Genomic DNA, 15,331 nt, shown 5'->3' on the forward strand with positions numbered 1-15,331 from the left:
TTTCCTATTTCTTCAACAGATGTTGTCCTTTGGTTGCATTATCCACAAGTATGATGCCAGGTTTCGTCTTGTATGTTGACAGCAGCCAAGCCTTCCTTGCCACCACCACTTTTGCCCTGTCCACTGTCTCTAATGTTTTTACGTTGTTTCTGATATCCAGTATTGGATAAACTAACTTTGTCAGCAAAATACTGGGATATGGCAGAATTGCACAACTTTATTTTGATATTTCATTGCAGGATTAATTAGTCTAACAAGTGTGCTGTTTCTGTAGTTCTTATGCTTGTAATTTTTTTGTTTTATTGGATTCCATAATTTGATGCTTTAGAAAACAATTTTGAAGACTCCTTGAAAAAGTTTTAATATGAGATCGATTGTTCTTTCTGTTCCTTTGGGTACAATATTACATTTTCAAATAATGCTTCAGTTTTAATTTATGTGGCTGGCAGAGAGAGAATGACCATCTTGTCTGTGAATTATGTGACTCATCCAACCCAGCTGTAGCACTTGTATCATACGTAAAATTCCCATGTAGTTCCACAAGCCTTTAATTTATCAAGTTCTTACATAATATAAGCAGACCATAAACGTCGCAAACTCAAAGGAAACATTTTGTAGAATCAAAGATCTGTGGATAAAATCCACTCATTCACGAGTCTCAGTGAACAACTTTAATGTATAAGGGAGCAACAAGACTGCATTTAATGGGTTATGAAGCCACTGGGCTCTTCTGTGAACACCCCAGTTGATTCAACATAGAAGACCTGCATGTCTTTCCCATTACCCTAAACCTATTTCAGTTTGACTCTCTTTAAGGAGTAGGTTGGATCAGAGTCAGATGTGCTTTAAAGAGCTATCACTGGAACAGTTTTAAATCATTTCTTTCTATTATACACAAAGCTAACCTGGATAAACAGTGCAAATTGACTGCTGGTTGGAATATATTGTTGATGCTTTGTTTGACTTGTTTTCTGTAGGAAGCAGTGTGGTTCCTCTCCAACATTACCGCAGGAAACCAACTCCAAGTGCAAGCTGTGATAGATGCTGGTTTGATTCCTATGATTATTCATCAACTGGCCAAGGTGAGTAAAATATGAAACCAAATTCAATATGCAAATCAGACTACCTTGCATAGCTTAAAATCAGATCAGTGTGAATGTATGTAAAATAAAAGTAGTATTAATTTATCATAACAAAGCAAAGGTGTCATCAGTGGTTCTGCTGTTTTCACTTCTGTGCTAATGAAACACATTTCACCATTTTTTAAGAAAAAGTTCCAGTTGACTTGTGTTCAGACTTCACTTCACAACTGTTGCTTCTGTTCTGACTGCTCAGTGCCAGTCTCTGGTGGGTATGATAGCATTGTGTTAAGGTACTGGACTAGCAATCTAGAGCCCTGAACAAATGATTCAGGCTCATATGTCTAACTTGCATCGTGACAGTTCAGAATTTCAAATTAGATTGGTGAAATAGAATGAAAAGTGACTGTAAAACTGCTCTAATGTTGTAAGGGCCAATCTGATGTTGTGTATCTTTTAGGCAAGGAAATTAGCCATTCTTACTTTAGTTTGTGTGTGAATCCAAACCATCCGGAATGTGCTTTATTCATAACTAAAACAGTCTATCAAACAACTGTGTTCTATTCAGGAAGGCAACTTTTTGTGAACAGCTGGGGATTGGCAATAAATGCTAGCTGTTGTGGTGACCTCCACATCTTGTGAATGAATTAACTGCTGTAACTTGAAAATGCCTGGATATGTAACTCCTAGGAAAATACAATCCAAATAGTTTATGAAATGCGACTAAAATGGTGGGACAAAATGCACAAACATCTTGAAAGAAAATGTTCTGTTTAAATAATTTTAAGAATGTTGACCTTTATTGGGTGCAGATGAGAAATTGATGAGATTGGAAAAAAAAACAGATGTTCATCCTATTTTTCTTCGTTGCAGTTCAGGTGCACAATCTATGTGGAGAGATTCCACTGCCTTCGTCTATCTCTCCTGCTAAAATATGCTTTAATCAATATTGCATCTTATTGGGCAAAATGAGAAGCCTTCAGTGTGAAATAACTGCAAACCTGTTATTGATGGTGTAATGAAAAGTGAACTGCATTTTCTTTTTGTAGGGAGATTTTGGAACTCAAAAGGAAGCTGCATGGGCAATCAGTAACTTGACAATTAGTGGCAAAAAGGAGCAGGTAATCATTTAATTTGTTACATGATGTTTACCAGTTGTTATTGACAATATTATCTAATATTAAGTACCAGCATATCACCACATATATTTGTGCGTGGTATGTATTGTAGAGAGATGGGTAAATATGGGAGTCATTTTGAGGCTATAATTTCACAATGCAATTGTGTCACACAAATATTTCCCCTCTAGTGGATGCCTAGTTCTGATTTCACTTCGTGGTCTGCTCACAAAAGTAAAATTAAATTCCTTTAAAGGACTCTTGTAATGGTTCAAACAATTTAGTAAGAGGAAGTAAAAGTTTAGTAGTTGGTCACCAGGCTATTTGTAACCTCCTCCATTTTGTTTCCAATTTAACTATGAGGATATGCTCCAACTCTGTCGACATCATTCCTGAGACACAGGAATATTTTTTTAAAAGGTGTTCCATATCTGGAAAGCTGGAATTTAATCTCAAATAAAGTTCCAACAATGTTTCCTCTTACAGACCCAATTTTTAATTTCAATGGATTTATCCATTGTAAGGGCTAGGTATATATTTTGGAAATCAAACTAAAAAAAAAGTTCAGTTTATCATTTTTTTTAAATGACTTGAAGAAAAAATTTAACTGTATGCTGCTCTTTTGCTGAAACGGAAAGATTTCTTTAGATTTCATACCTAAAGACATGTGGTGCTAGCATATCTCACAAAAGTGATTGCCAAGAAACAACTTGTGGATTGGTTATGAGTGGTAGTTTGACGCCGAGCTGAGAGAAGAGAGACCAATTGGGACTCAGACCTCCAAAGGCCACTTTCTCCTTCCTTCTCATTCTCTTTTTAAATGGGAAAGAAAGATTATTCAAAGCCTTTGCTAGGAAAAAAATCTGCTAACTTGAGGCAAGGCCAGCTGCCAAATTTAGGATCGCCACAGTCGATGGCAGCGTGGTATCTTTGTCAAAAACCAAAGACTATGAGAAAGTCACAGTTTCCTTTGAGATTTGGTTTCTACAAACTTTGATCTGCAAAGTTTGTATTTTTTTGTCTGTTTTTCACACTCATTCTTCCTAAAAAAAAAATCTGTTGTTCTGGTCTTCCCTGTCCATCCTGTGTGTGAATGAATTTGTGTGTATGCATTTGGATTTCAAGGGGGATAGATTAAGTTTGCATGCTTGTAATTAATAATTTTTTTGTTACAGGTTGAGGATAAGTTAATTGTCATAAAAATGTTTTTCCTTGTTCATCGGGGAACCTGGTATGTGTTTGTTTTACCTCCGGTAGTGGTCACTGCAGGTATTAGCCATCCTAGTGATTAGATTGGCATGTCTCACATTGTGACAATTTGTGGAATAGTTGGGAGTGATGTCCAGCACACTGTTCCCATGACATGAGTTTGGAGGTTCGGAGGAGAATCTTTGTGTGAGATCATGGACAGGAAGTAAAATTAAGTGGGAAAGGATAAAAGGCCAAATATCACGTTTTTTATACTGTAAAATAAGATTGCATTAGAAGCTGCTAAAACTACGTTACCGATTAGAGGAAATAGGCCTGACTGATTTACAAGACCTAAGAAAGGCTAAGTCCATAGATTGGCAAAAAAATTAAAGATGGAATTTCCTACAAAAGCTAAGAAGGAAGAAATAATGAAAATATTAGATCAGCACTTAGACTTCATGAAAATATGCAAGCAATCAGAATGTCAAGAGTTGTGAAGAACTGCGAAAGTGAAAGTTCTGATAGAATTCTCTGTTGCAAAGACTAAATGGGGAATGATGAGATTTCTAGGGGTTTGTTTTATTGGTGTACCATAGCTGTATCTTTTAACAGATTAATTGCGAAAATAGACAAAAGTGATGTGGTCAAAAGAGTTCCAAACAGCTTTTCAGAAGCTAAAGGCAAATCTGATGTCTAAACTGGTGTTGGCCACCCTGGAGTTTACTTATGCTTTTAAAATACTGATCGATGATGGTACCTTTCTGGTGATGTGGTCTTAGTGCAAAATAATGAATCGAGAATAGAGAAGCCAATGAAGTATCACAAGTAGTACTGTCCAATGAAAATGAAAAGCATGGGATTGTTACTGGCTCTTGAAAATCTAAGGGTTCAGGTACACACTTGTTTGAAATTTGCATCACAGGTGGATGGGATGGTCATGAAGGCGACTCGCAATCCTTCCTTCCTTTGCTCAAACCTTTGCTTATAGGAGTTGGGAATGTCAGGTTGGGGGTTGCACAGGACATTGAAGCCTCTTTTGGAGTACTGTGTGCTGTTCTGGTCACCCTGCTATAGGACAAATACTATTAACTTGGAGAGGGTTCAGAGAAGATTTATCAGGATTTTGCCAGGTATGGAGGATTTGACTTAGAAGGATAGGCTGGGACTTTTTTCCCAGGAGCATGGGGATTGAGGGGTGACCTTGCAGAAATTTATAAAGTTATAAAGGGTGTCAATAAGGTGAATAGCAAGGGTCTTTTCCCTAGGGTGCAGGAGTTGAAATTTAGGGGGCATACTTTTAGGGGTGAGGGAAGAAAGATTTTTGAAAAGGACATGAGGGGAAACCTTTTTATTTACACAGATAGCAGTTAATGTGTGGAATGAACAGCCATGAGGATGTGGTGCATGCAGGTACAGTTACAACATTTAAATGACATTTGGATAAGTACATGAAAAGGAAAGGGTTTGGAGCGATATGAACCAAACACAGGCAAGTGGGACTGGTTTAGTTTAGGGAAACTTGGTCAACATGGATGATTGAACCAAAGGGTCTGTTGCATGCTGTATGACTCTATATTGCACTATTTGTTGAAGAACTCAGGATTACTAACCTTGCAACCTCTTTACAGGAAGGAGAAAGTGAGGACTGCAGATGTTGGAGATCAGAGCTTAAAAATATGTTACTGGAAAAGCGCAGCAGGTCAAGCAGCATCAAAGGAGCAGGAGAATCAATGTCGATTCTCCTGCTCCTTTGATGCTGCCTGACCTGCTGCGCTTTTCCAGCAACACATTTTTAACCTCTTTACAGGAAGACCAGAATCTCTCGGGCATTTATTTCTTGCTCCTTCTGAGTTCAAAATATGTTTGGATTGAAATAGAATTCTTCACTTTGGGGGAAAAAAAATCACTTCAATTTGATGCTGAATCAACAAAAGCTGAGTGGCATTTGTTCTTTCATGGTTTAATTGTTTCTGAAAACCAGAACCAATATTGTTCCTGCCAATCTTTGACTATTGACTCACTACGTGATAAGTTGAGTATGCTAATGGTAAGCTTTTCATGTTCCAAAATTCTTCACTCCTGAGACTACTGTATCTCACTATCCACATGGAAGACCTTAATATCAGACATAAATCTGATGATATCCTGGTTGCCTCTGAATTTAAAACTTTTATGGGTGGGAAGTCCATTGTCCTTTTAATGTTCAGCAATACTTAGGTTGATCTTTTAAAGAATAGTACTGTTAAATGAGATAAAGACGAAAACATGATCTAAGTATAATTTAAAGTAATTCATAGTTCATTCTTAATTGTCTTAATCATAACTTAATAATAACTTAATCATAAATGGCATTTAACATTTCTGGTTATAACATCAATGTATTTACGGGAGTTTTATGGATAAAGTTTCACTGAGTGGAACACTTTGACATCTTTTTTTCTTTCCTTTTATTCTAGGTTGAATATCTCGTGCAGCAGAATGTAATCCCCCCTTTCTGTAATTTACTGGGAGTTAAAGATGCTCAGGTGGTACAGGTTGTACTTGATGGACTGAACAATATTTTGAAAATGGCTGGTGAGGAAGCAAGTACGATAGCAGAAATGATAGAGGAATGTGGAGGTAAGCTTCGAGGACTTGTGTTCTTTCTCATTGAAATTCATTTCATTTTGACAGACCCCATTTAAATCCTATGGACTGGAAAAAATGTTTATAGATTTCAGGAAAAACTCAATGCAAATCTGTGCTGCTCCAATTGTATTTTAAGATAGTCTTCACAATTGTTTCACCAGGTTCTAATTTTCTTTGACAGGTTTGGAAAAAATAGAAGCCTTGCAGCAACATGAAAATGAAGAGATCTATAAACTAGCTTATGAAATCATAGATCAGTACTTTTCTGGTGATGATGTAAGTATAGAATTGGTTTGTTGAGATTTGTAGAAAAGGGGTAAGAGAATGTTAGAAAAGTGTATTTTATTCTTCAATTCCTCTTTTTCAACTAGGCACAAATGCAGTGACAAATTCAGCAGTGAGTTCAGTTATTAAGGGTGCCAGTCCTGTTTACAGGTGCATACCTGACACAGGAAATCACTGTCTCACTTGTGAAATAGAGAAATACTATCGTTGCAAGTATGCAAATGACAATCAGCTGCCTCTTGTTGAAATTTTGCAGCAAATTCATGACTTGTAGCTGGAATTATGGAAGTAAAATTGGTTTTGTCTGTGTCATCAACCATTGAATTGCACCCTGATTTTTTTTCTAAAATGCAGAAACAAATTAATCCAGAGTAAGAAGCTGCTTGTGCCTTTTATATCTTACTGTGGTCTATTACATAGTGTGATGAACAAACTACATTAAAGGATGACCCTGTATATAACATAATGTAAACAGTTTCATACATGTTTGTCCCAATATTCTTCACACAACACCAGGCAATAGTCCAACAGGTTTATTTGGAAGCATTAGCTTTCGGATCGCTGCTCCTTCATCAGGAGGCAGTCACCTGGACTATTACCTGGTGTTTGATTTTTAACTTTGTACACCCCAGTCCAACACCAGCGTCTCCAAATCAATATTTTTGACCTTTGCTTCCCTTTTGTCATTTCTGTCAGAAAGCACAAATGATTCATGGCTGCCTGTGGAATTTGGTAACAAATTTTCTCAGACCCCCTCGATTCCAATCCCACAAATAAGTTTGATGACCTGAATCCAGTTGCCTCTAAATCGAGTGCTTCAGGGCCTCTATTGCAATTTTCCATCTAATGTTTGTACTTGGTTTTTGTGTTTTGTCAGTCTTTTTTGTATATTATTAAAATAGAATCACAATGGTTGTGTATCACAATTTTTTTCAAACTAATTACCCTCCACCAAGAAGAATATTTTCTTTTCTGTATCCTTCCTTTCATCTTTCTTAAAGATTTGATTTGTAAGTGCAGTGCACTAGCTGATTTTTACTTAATTTGGATGACCAAGATTTTTTTATGGGATCAAATCAGGTACTGTATTCGGCCGAACTATCAATTATTGAGTGAAGGAAATTCTTTTCACTTTTTCTTTTAAAAAGTTAATTCTTGAGATGTTGGTACTGCAGAAGTTCATTGGCTCTTCCCAGTTGCCCTTGAGAAGTAGTAGTGACAGTTGTCTTGCGGGTGCTCCACCAATGCTATTTAGTAAGGCAATCCAGAATTTAATGTATTGGCTGTGAAGGAATAGCAAAACATATCTCAAATCACAGTGGCTTGTGAATTGGAGATGATGTTCCCATGCAAAATGCCTTGGTTCTGGGTGATGCAAGTTGAAGCTAGGAAAGCATTAATGATTTGCTGTGGTACATCCGGTATGTGATGCTGCTGTGACAGTGGGTACTAATGGTGGAGGGAGTGAATGCTTAAGGTGTGGGTTGGATGCTAATCAAGTGGACTGCTTTAATGAGGTTGTATTTCTCAAGTGCTGTTGCAGGTGAATTCATACAGGCAAGTGAAGAAAGTACATTTCATTTTACTGCTGACCTTTACTTCATAAGTAGTGGACAGACTTGGAGTAACCAGGAAGTGGGCCACCGACTGTACGACATTCAGCCTCTACGCTCACTCTGTTTACCTTGCTGATTTCTGCTCAATAACTTCCAGGGTGTTGATGTTGGTAGACAAAGTTAAAAATCTCACAACACCAACAGGTTTATTTGGAAGTATAGGCCTTTGGAGCATTGCTCCTTAATCTGGCAGCTCGTGGGGCAGAATAATAGGACTCAGAATTTATAGTAAAAGATCAAAGTGTCATACAACTGGTGCAATATATTGAACAAACTTAGATCGCTGTTAAGTCTTTAATCACTTATTAATGAATCGAAACCTACAACACATTCTGTGTAAATCTCAGAAGTTCTTTCAAGTTTAAGGTTTTATTTTGAAAAAGTGACATCTCGGCTCAGACAATGCATTAAAGGTGTGATGTTACAATCTCTGTATTCCAACCTTGAGTCAACTCGTTCTATTTCCAAAGTAGCAATTTATAAAATGCCACATAAAGTGACTGCCTACAAATTATGTGCTTTTTGAACAAAATAGAATGTATGTGCAAATACAAATCTGCAAATGCACTCCATATACTTGTATGTATGTTTGCATGCATGTGAGGAAGAGAGTGTGTGTGCGTGCGCACGCACAAGTGTTGCTGTGTGTGTGTGTTGGGGGGTGTTGTACCTTTCTGAGGGAGAGCATGTGTTTGAGAGAGGGTCTGTGTGACATGCATCCAAGACCCTTGTTGAGGCCATCCTCATAGGTACTGAACTTGGCTATCAGCCTCTGGGCATTTCACTGAAGAGTGATTGAAGTTCTTGTGGGCTATAGAATACACTGGACATTCACTGGAGACAAATTTAAATTGAAGTAGTGAAATTAAACCAGACAGTGTGATTTTTAGTTTGGGAGTGGCCTTAGTAATGGAAATAACTGATTTATGTTTCACCTTTCAAGGACAAAATTTAACCAGTTAATGAAAAATAGTGTCTAAGTCTACCAAACCTGGCCTCCCCTAAAGTGTTTTATACATCTTCCATTTTAATGCATTTATTTTTAATATACTGTTTCATTGTTGATTTCCTTTGAACTTTTGGATTAAGTTTGTCAGCTAATAGCTTAAATCAGTATCTGATACCAAATATTGCTTCTTTAAGCTGTTGTTTTCCAGCACTAGTGTGTAAGATAGGACGTAACAAGTATCAATTCTCTTTGTGTTAGACAGTGGAGGCACAAAAACCTGTGTTAGGTAAGGGTGTTGATATTCACTGTAAACATTTTCTTTTGAATTAGTAATTCATTAGCAAGAGGTTAAGCTTGAAATCCTCAAATGGTGATGAATATTGTAAGGAAGATGGTTTGTATGTGTTCTCAAAATGACCTCTAACTTGTTGAGGAAATCCAATTAAGCAGTTTAAAGGAAAATCCAGTACCATTTGAATGGTGGCATGTTTTTTGTAAAAGAGAAATGGGTGAAAAGAGTCTGCTTTTTAAGGCAAAGTTCATTACATTTTACGTATAAACTGAAGAAGCAGGAGTTGTCCATTTGGGCTCTCAAGCCTGATCTAGCATTCAATAAAAATCATGGCTGAACCTCCACGACACCTTCCTATGCTAATCCCATATCCCTTGATTACGTTATTTACTAAATATTGTTAATCTGTGACTTGAATGCGCTCAAATGGCTGAGCATACGCATGTCTCTGGGATTGACAATCCCATACAGTCAGACCTTTCAGTAATGGAATAGCTCCTCATCTTATCCTAAATGACCTGCACCTTAGTCTGAGACTGTGAGCTCAGTTCAAGATATCCCAGCGAGAGAAACATCATTTTAGCATCTATTTTGTTGGATTTTGAATTCACCCCCTGTCCTGCAATCCTCCTAACCTACAGGGAGTAGGCCTATTCTACTCAATCTCTTGTCATTGGTCAGCACTCTCTTTCCATGAGTCATCTGGTAAAATATGATCTTTATTAATTAAGATGATCAAAACAGAATGGTGCACCTAAATGTGCTTTGACCAATGCGTAGATTTAAGTAGTAATTTACTTTAAACTGCAATCCCTTTATTTGTTTTTAAATCTTGCATTTATATAGTCACAGGAAGTGTTAGAGAAATTCATTGCCTGGCAGCATCTTTTAGAGTGAGAAACTGTTAGTGTTTTGAGTCCAATGTGACTCTTCAGAAATGAAGTTCTAAAATTCTGAAGAAGAGTCATATCAAACTTAAGACCTTAACTCTGTTTCACTCTTTATAGATGCTGTCAGCCCTGCTGTGTTTCTCGAACACTTCAATTTTATTTCAGATTTCTTGCAGTGTTTTGTTTTCACTTTCAAGTCATAGAGATGTACAGCACGAAAACGTATCCTTCGGTCCAACTTGTCCATGCTGACCAGATATCCTAAACTAATCTAGTCCCGTTTGCCAGCACTTGGCCCCTATCCCTTGAAACTTTTCCTATTCATATACCCATCCAGATACCTTTTAAATGTTGTAATTGTACCAGCATCCACCACTTCCTCTGGCAGCTCATTCCATACATGCTGTACCCTCTGCATGAAAATGTTGTTCCTTAGGTGCCTTTAAAATGTTTCCCCTCTCAACCTAAACCTATGCCTCTAGTTCTGGACTCTCCCCACCCCAGAGAAAAGACCATGTCTATTTATCCTATCCATGCCCTTCATGATTTTATGAACCTCTGTAAGGTCACCCCTCAGCCTCTGACGTCCCAGGGAAAGCAGCCCAAGCCTATTCAGTCTCTCCCTATAGCTCAAACCCTCCAACCCTGGCAACATCCTAAATTTTTTTTTATGTGAGCCCTTTCAAGTTTCACAATATCCTTCCGAAAGGAAGGAGACCAGACTTGCACGCAATATTCCAACAGTGGCCTAACCAATGTCCTGTACAGCTGCCACATGACCTCCCAACTCCTGTACTCAATACTCTGACTAATAAAGGAAAGCATGCCAAAGACCACCTCCACTATCCTATCTACCTGCGACTCCACTTTCAAGGAACTATGAACCTGCACTCCAAGGTCTCTTTGTTCGGCAACACTTCCCAGGACCTTACTATTAAGTGTCTAAGTCCTGCTCTGATTTGCCTTTCCAAAATACAGCACCTCACATTTATCTAAATTAAACTCCATTTGCCCATTGGCCCATCTGATCAAGATCCTGTTTTACTGTGAGATAACCTTCGCTCTCCACTACAGCTCCAATTTTGGTGTCATCTTCAAATTTACTAACTATGCCTCATATGTTCACATCCACATCATTTATATTAAAGACGAAAAGCAGTGTACCCTGCACTGATCCTTGTTGCACATCTAAGTAAAAACTGCCAAGGTATGAGAATTGATCAACCTTGTGCAGTGACTTACTATGGATTTTGACAGTTGGGGGTCAGTATGTGGTGAGAACAGGCTGGTAGAGGACTTTTGCATTCCAGATGTTTAGCCCAAGACCTATTCTTTCATACATCTTCGTGAATGTATTGACAATAGCTTGGAACTCAGCCTCTGTTTGCATAATCAAACATCTGCTATGTACTGTAGCTCATTGACGGGGTTTGGTGTGGCCTTGGTTCTGGATTGGAGCTAGGACAGGCTTCTTACTTGTCATGTACTTTGGCATCACATTAGAGAAAAGTCTAATAGATTGGGGGGCAATATTGCACTAAGGAAGGTGAAGAAGAAGAACATTGGTATGATGGCACAACCTTCATGTCCCCAGGTTGCATGTTTATTGGGTGGGACTGTCAGAGGATCTGGGCTTGCATGCCATTGTATGACAGACAGAATAGTGAGGACTTTCTGTGGACAACCACATGTGAGGACGGCACTCCATTGTCCCTTTGGTTGGCAGAACTTGAAGGACTTTGTGAAGTCAAGAAGATCGTGTGTAGAGGTTTCAGCTGCTGTCTGCACTTTTCTTGAATTTTTGTATTGCTGTGAAGATCATGTCAACTGTGCCTCCTGGACAATGTAGACAAAATCCACATTGTGACTTCTGGAGAAGCTCTTCCACCATTGTGAGGAGGTGATTGAAGAGAATTTTTGTTGTAAGGCAAAACTATGTTCACGATCTATGTTGGTGTATCTTGAGCAAAGGTTTATGTGAAAGGTTTCAGTATCTCACATGTTGGTACTTATGGCATGAGACACCTCAATAGTCTGCTCTCTGAAAAATAATTAAAGTTTACTTTCACCCCTTCACATTTAGTTGGTTAACAAATAGCATTGAACATCTGCTTGATGTAGAAAAAAGGCATCAACTATGTTGGGTTCTTCTTAGTATTCCAGTTCCTCTAGGTTTAAATTAATTTTTTCACTGAGTATAATTGAATAGGAAGCAGTGAAAACAGGGCTTTCACCTTATACAAGGTTTCAGACCAAAGCTTGAAGCCATAACTGATGGTTGTAGATGCTGAATGAGGCGTGAAGAGCCCCAAGTATCTGTTAAGTTACCATGAAGTCAGGGGACAATTTAGATCGTCCAAAATGTTTCCTGCATTAACCACCTTCAAACAGAATGTACAGGATAATGCTTTTTTTGTTATATCTCCTCTCATTAGATTGATGAAGATCCAAGTCTCCTTCCTGAAGCGACACAAGCTGGAACTTTCAGTTTTGACCCCACAGCGAACATTCAAGCGAAGGAGTTCAATTTCTAAGCTGAGAAGATGCTGTAGCTTCCCTGTCCCTTGCCAACCCAAAACACCAAAAAAAATTCACCAAGCAGAAGTGTGATGGAGGCTCGAGAGACATCTGCGCATCTACATTTGATGCTTTTTGAAAAGCCTAATTATCAATCGCTCAGCAATTGCCAAAATTTGCTACCACAGGGATTGTTGACACATGTGCATGATTCTTGTGAGCCCATGAGTAACCATCATATCAACAAACTAGAGTAATCCCCAACATCGCCTGTGATTCAGCCTTTCCCTCCCTGGTACCTCATTCCTGTGACAGTAGTAGCAATCTCACTTACAACGTTGCATATTAGGCACACAAGATAATAGCTGTCTACATAGAACAGGAAGATTTCTGAACGATTAAAAATTTAATGATGGGACTTGCAAAGAGACTTGGCTTTGACGTGTGAAATAGGCTTTTTAGAAGATTTTACACCGGGGCTTACAGTAGAAGGATTTGCAAATACCATAGAACCATCATTGGCCAGAGTGGTCCATGGATGAACTAAAACCAGGATTTTTTTTCTGGTAACTGCAAAACATTTTTTTGCTATAGGGTGGTTTAACAAAAAATCCTGTTTGCATCCATATTAGGTTGTGCTCGCACTGCCTCTCAGACTAGGCTGGAAACTAAACTTAATGAAGGAGCCAAGTTTAACCACGACTTCTTGAAAGAGCCCCAGCTGATTACTACAACCACTATTAGGAACCTGTGTTTTAATTTTCTTTCCCTGCTCTTTTGAAGTACTTATCAAATGCTGTGCATGGTGTTTTACCTGAGCTGCAATTATTATATCGATGTGACTTGAGCCTCTGCTTTAAGCTGAAAGCAAGATTCACCCACATTTCCTGTTCACATTCAAGTTTTTGCTCCATTAGATAATTCAGATTCTGTACATATGAAGAAACTTAAAATTAACCATTTAATCTGCTGCGAATCTTGCTTCCAACTATTAGGTGAATCAGTATTTTTTTTTTAATTTCAGGTTAAGCCAATCCAGTAGTAAAATAAATTGTTGGACTTTTAATGGGTTTAAACTGTGGAGCTTCCATGTTTGCAGTGACACACAGTCTTACACAGTCGTGCATCGTAAATTGACCGTTCCTTACTGTGGATACTGCTGATAGCTGAGAACTAGCAGCTATTTCATTAAATTTGGTCATGGACTTGAGTATTATTGAGAAGAATCTAAAGCCACACTTTTTATTCAAATTATTAGAAACAAATTTGAAAAGGAGGAAAATGTTTGAAAAGGAGTGTAAATCTTTACAGAGAATATAACGTAAGCATTGTATTAAGGCTGTACAGAAGCTTACAGTTAAGTGTACATCTGGTCCATTAATGTTGAATGCTTTATTTACTGTATTTAATACGCACCGGGAGGTTTTTTTCGTAGGTATTAGACTAGGTGACACTATTCAGGGATGGGGTTTGTTGCTGTGGTGACTGGATGTAAACTTCCCCTCATGCATTATTGTAAAGGGACAGATTGCATTTGAGCTAATTTAGTTAACAAGTGTGGGCAGTATCTACTGTAATTGAATCTGAAAAATGCAATCAAGCTCTGCTGATGAGTTGTATCTCATTGATGAACAAAATTGTGCAGGTTTATATCCATCTTAATACCTTGCCGTCAAGACTGAGCCACTTTAAAGACTACGATATCTTGTATCTTTGAGGGATACAAGTTTATATAAAACTGCAAGATTTTTACTTGCTGATGAAACTGTTTTAATGATACAAATAGTGTTTTGGCCTCGGTTATTTATATCCTTTTTATAAATTTTAAATTAAAATCTCTCTTTAAGGTGGCTCATTTCAGCTCTTCTGCCTGAAGAATGAGTTGAATTTCATTGTGCCTTTGTTTTTCCTATATATTTTTATGTTGTAAAATCTGCTACATATGGTAACTGCATAATATCCATTCGCACAATATAGAATTTAAAATGTTTTGTGTGTGATTTACTATGTGAAAAGAGACATTCAGTATAAAATAATTGTAGAATCTAAACTTCAAACTCACGTTTAAAAACTACCTCTTGTTTTAATAGTCTAATAGTCAAAATATATTCCCCTGACAACGCCCTTCCCCAACCATTCTTCTCCATCCCCCACCCACTCACCTACCCACCCACCCAAATAAAATTCCTACTCCTCCTCCTCCTCTTTTGGAGTGTTGATTCCTGACTAGGATACAATTCAGAGGGTATCTCATCAGCAGCTCTGGAACTATATGGAGCTCAGAGTTCAGCCATCCAAGCCCAGCAGCTCTGTGGTATTTGCAGTTGTTACATTGCGATTTGTCCCATTTGAATTTTCTTGGCTTGTGAAGGTGTGCGCTAATGAACTAATCCTCATTAGAAAAACACAATCTATGCAAATTAATAGAGAGAGGCATTTAAATTTCACATATGTCCTGCAAGGATCCTTGCCACATGCTTGCTCAGCCCATCATGATTGGTTCTGGCACCCTGGAGATAAAAGGCATTACGTCGTTCAAAGCAGAAACTACAGTGGTGTCCGTGGAGGATTTTGTTCAACGGTATCCTGTTGTTTAAGGTGGAGGTCTTATGTTGTAGGGAATAATGCTAACAAACATAGCCACATTTTCCCTTAAGCCTTGAGCTGTTTGCCATGATGTATTTTGGAGAGGTGAACTTAATATGCAGTTTCCTGCTTTTATCAGGTAGCTTGGTTGCTGTACCTTTGAGACTTCTGGTGGAAAAG

General features: G+C 38.1%; 1 protein-coding gene across 1 annotated transcript in view; it reads left to right on the forward strand.

Annotated features, from left to right (window-relative positions):
- Window positions 1-14,554, forward strand: part of kpna3 (karyopherin alpha 3 (importin alpha 4)) — a 91,082-nt gene extending 76,528 nt beyond the window's left edge. The window contains exons 13-17 of the mRNA XM_043700423.1: window positions 978-1,082; window positions 2,129-2,200; window positions 5,845-6,007; window positions 6,198-6,292; window positions 12,484-14,554. Coding sequence (XP_043556358.1) covers window positions 978-1,082; window positions 2,129-2,200; window positions 5,845-6,007; window positions 6,198-6,292; window positions 12,484-12,582 — 534 coding nt within the window. The 3' untranslated portion in view covers window positions 12,583-14,554. The remainder of the gene's footprint in view (window positions 1-977; window positions 1,083-2,128; window positions 2,201-5,844; window positions 6,008-6,197; window positions 6,293-12,483) is intronic.
- The last annotated feature ends 777 nt before the right edge of the window (window positions 14,555-15,331 follow it).

The sequence above is a fragment of the Chiloscyllium plagiosum genome, chromosome 12, assembly GCF_004010195.1.
Source record: "Chiloscyllium plagiosum isolate BGI_BamShark_2017 chromosome 12, ASM401019v2, whole genome shotgun sequence".
In the NCBI taxonomy this organism is placed as follows: domain Eukaryota; kingdom Metazoa; phylum Chordata; class Chondrichthyes; order Orectolobiformes; family Hemiscylliidae; genus Chiloscyllium; species Chiloscyllium plagiosum.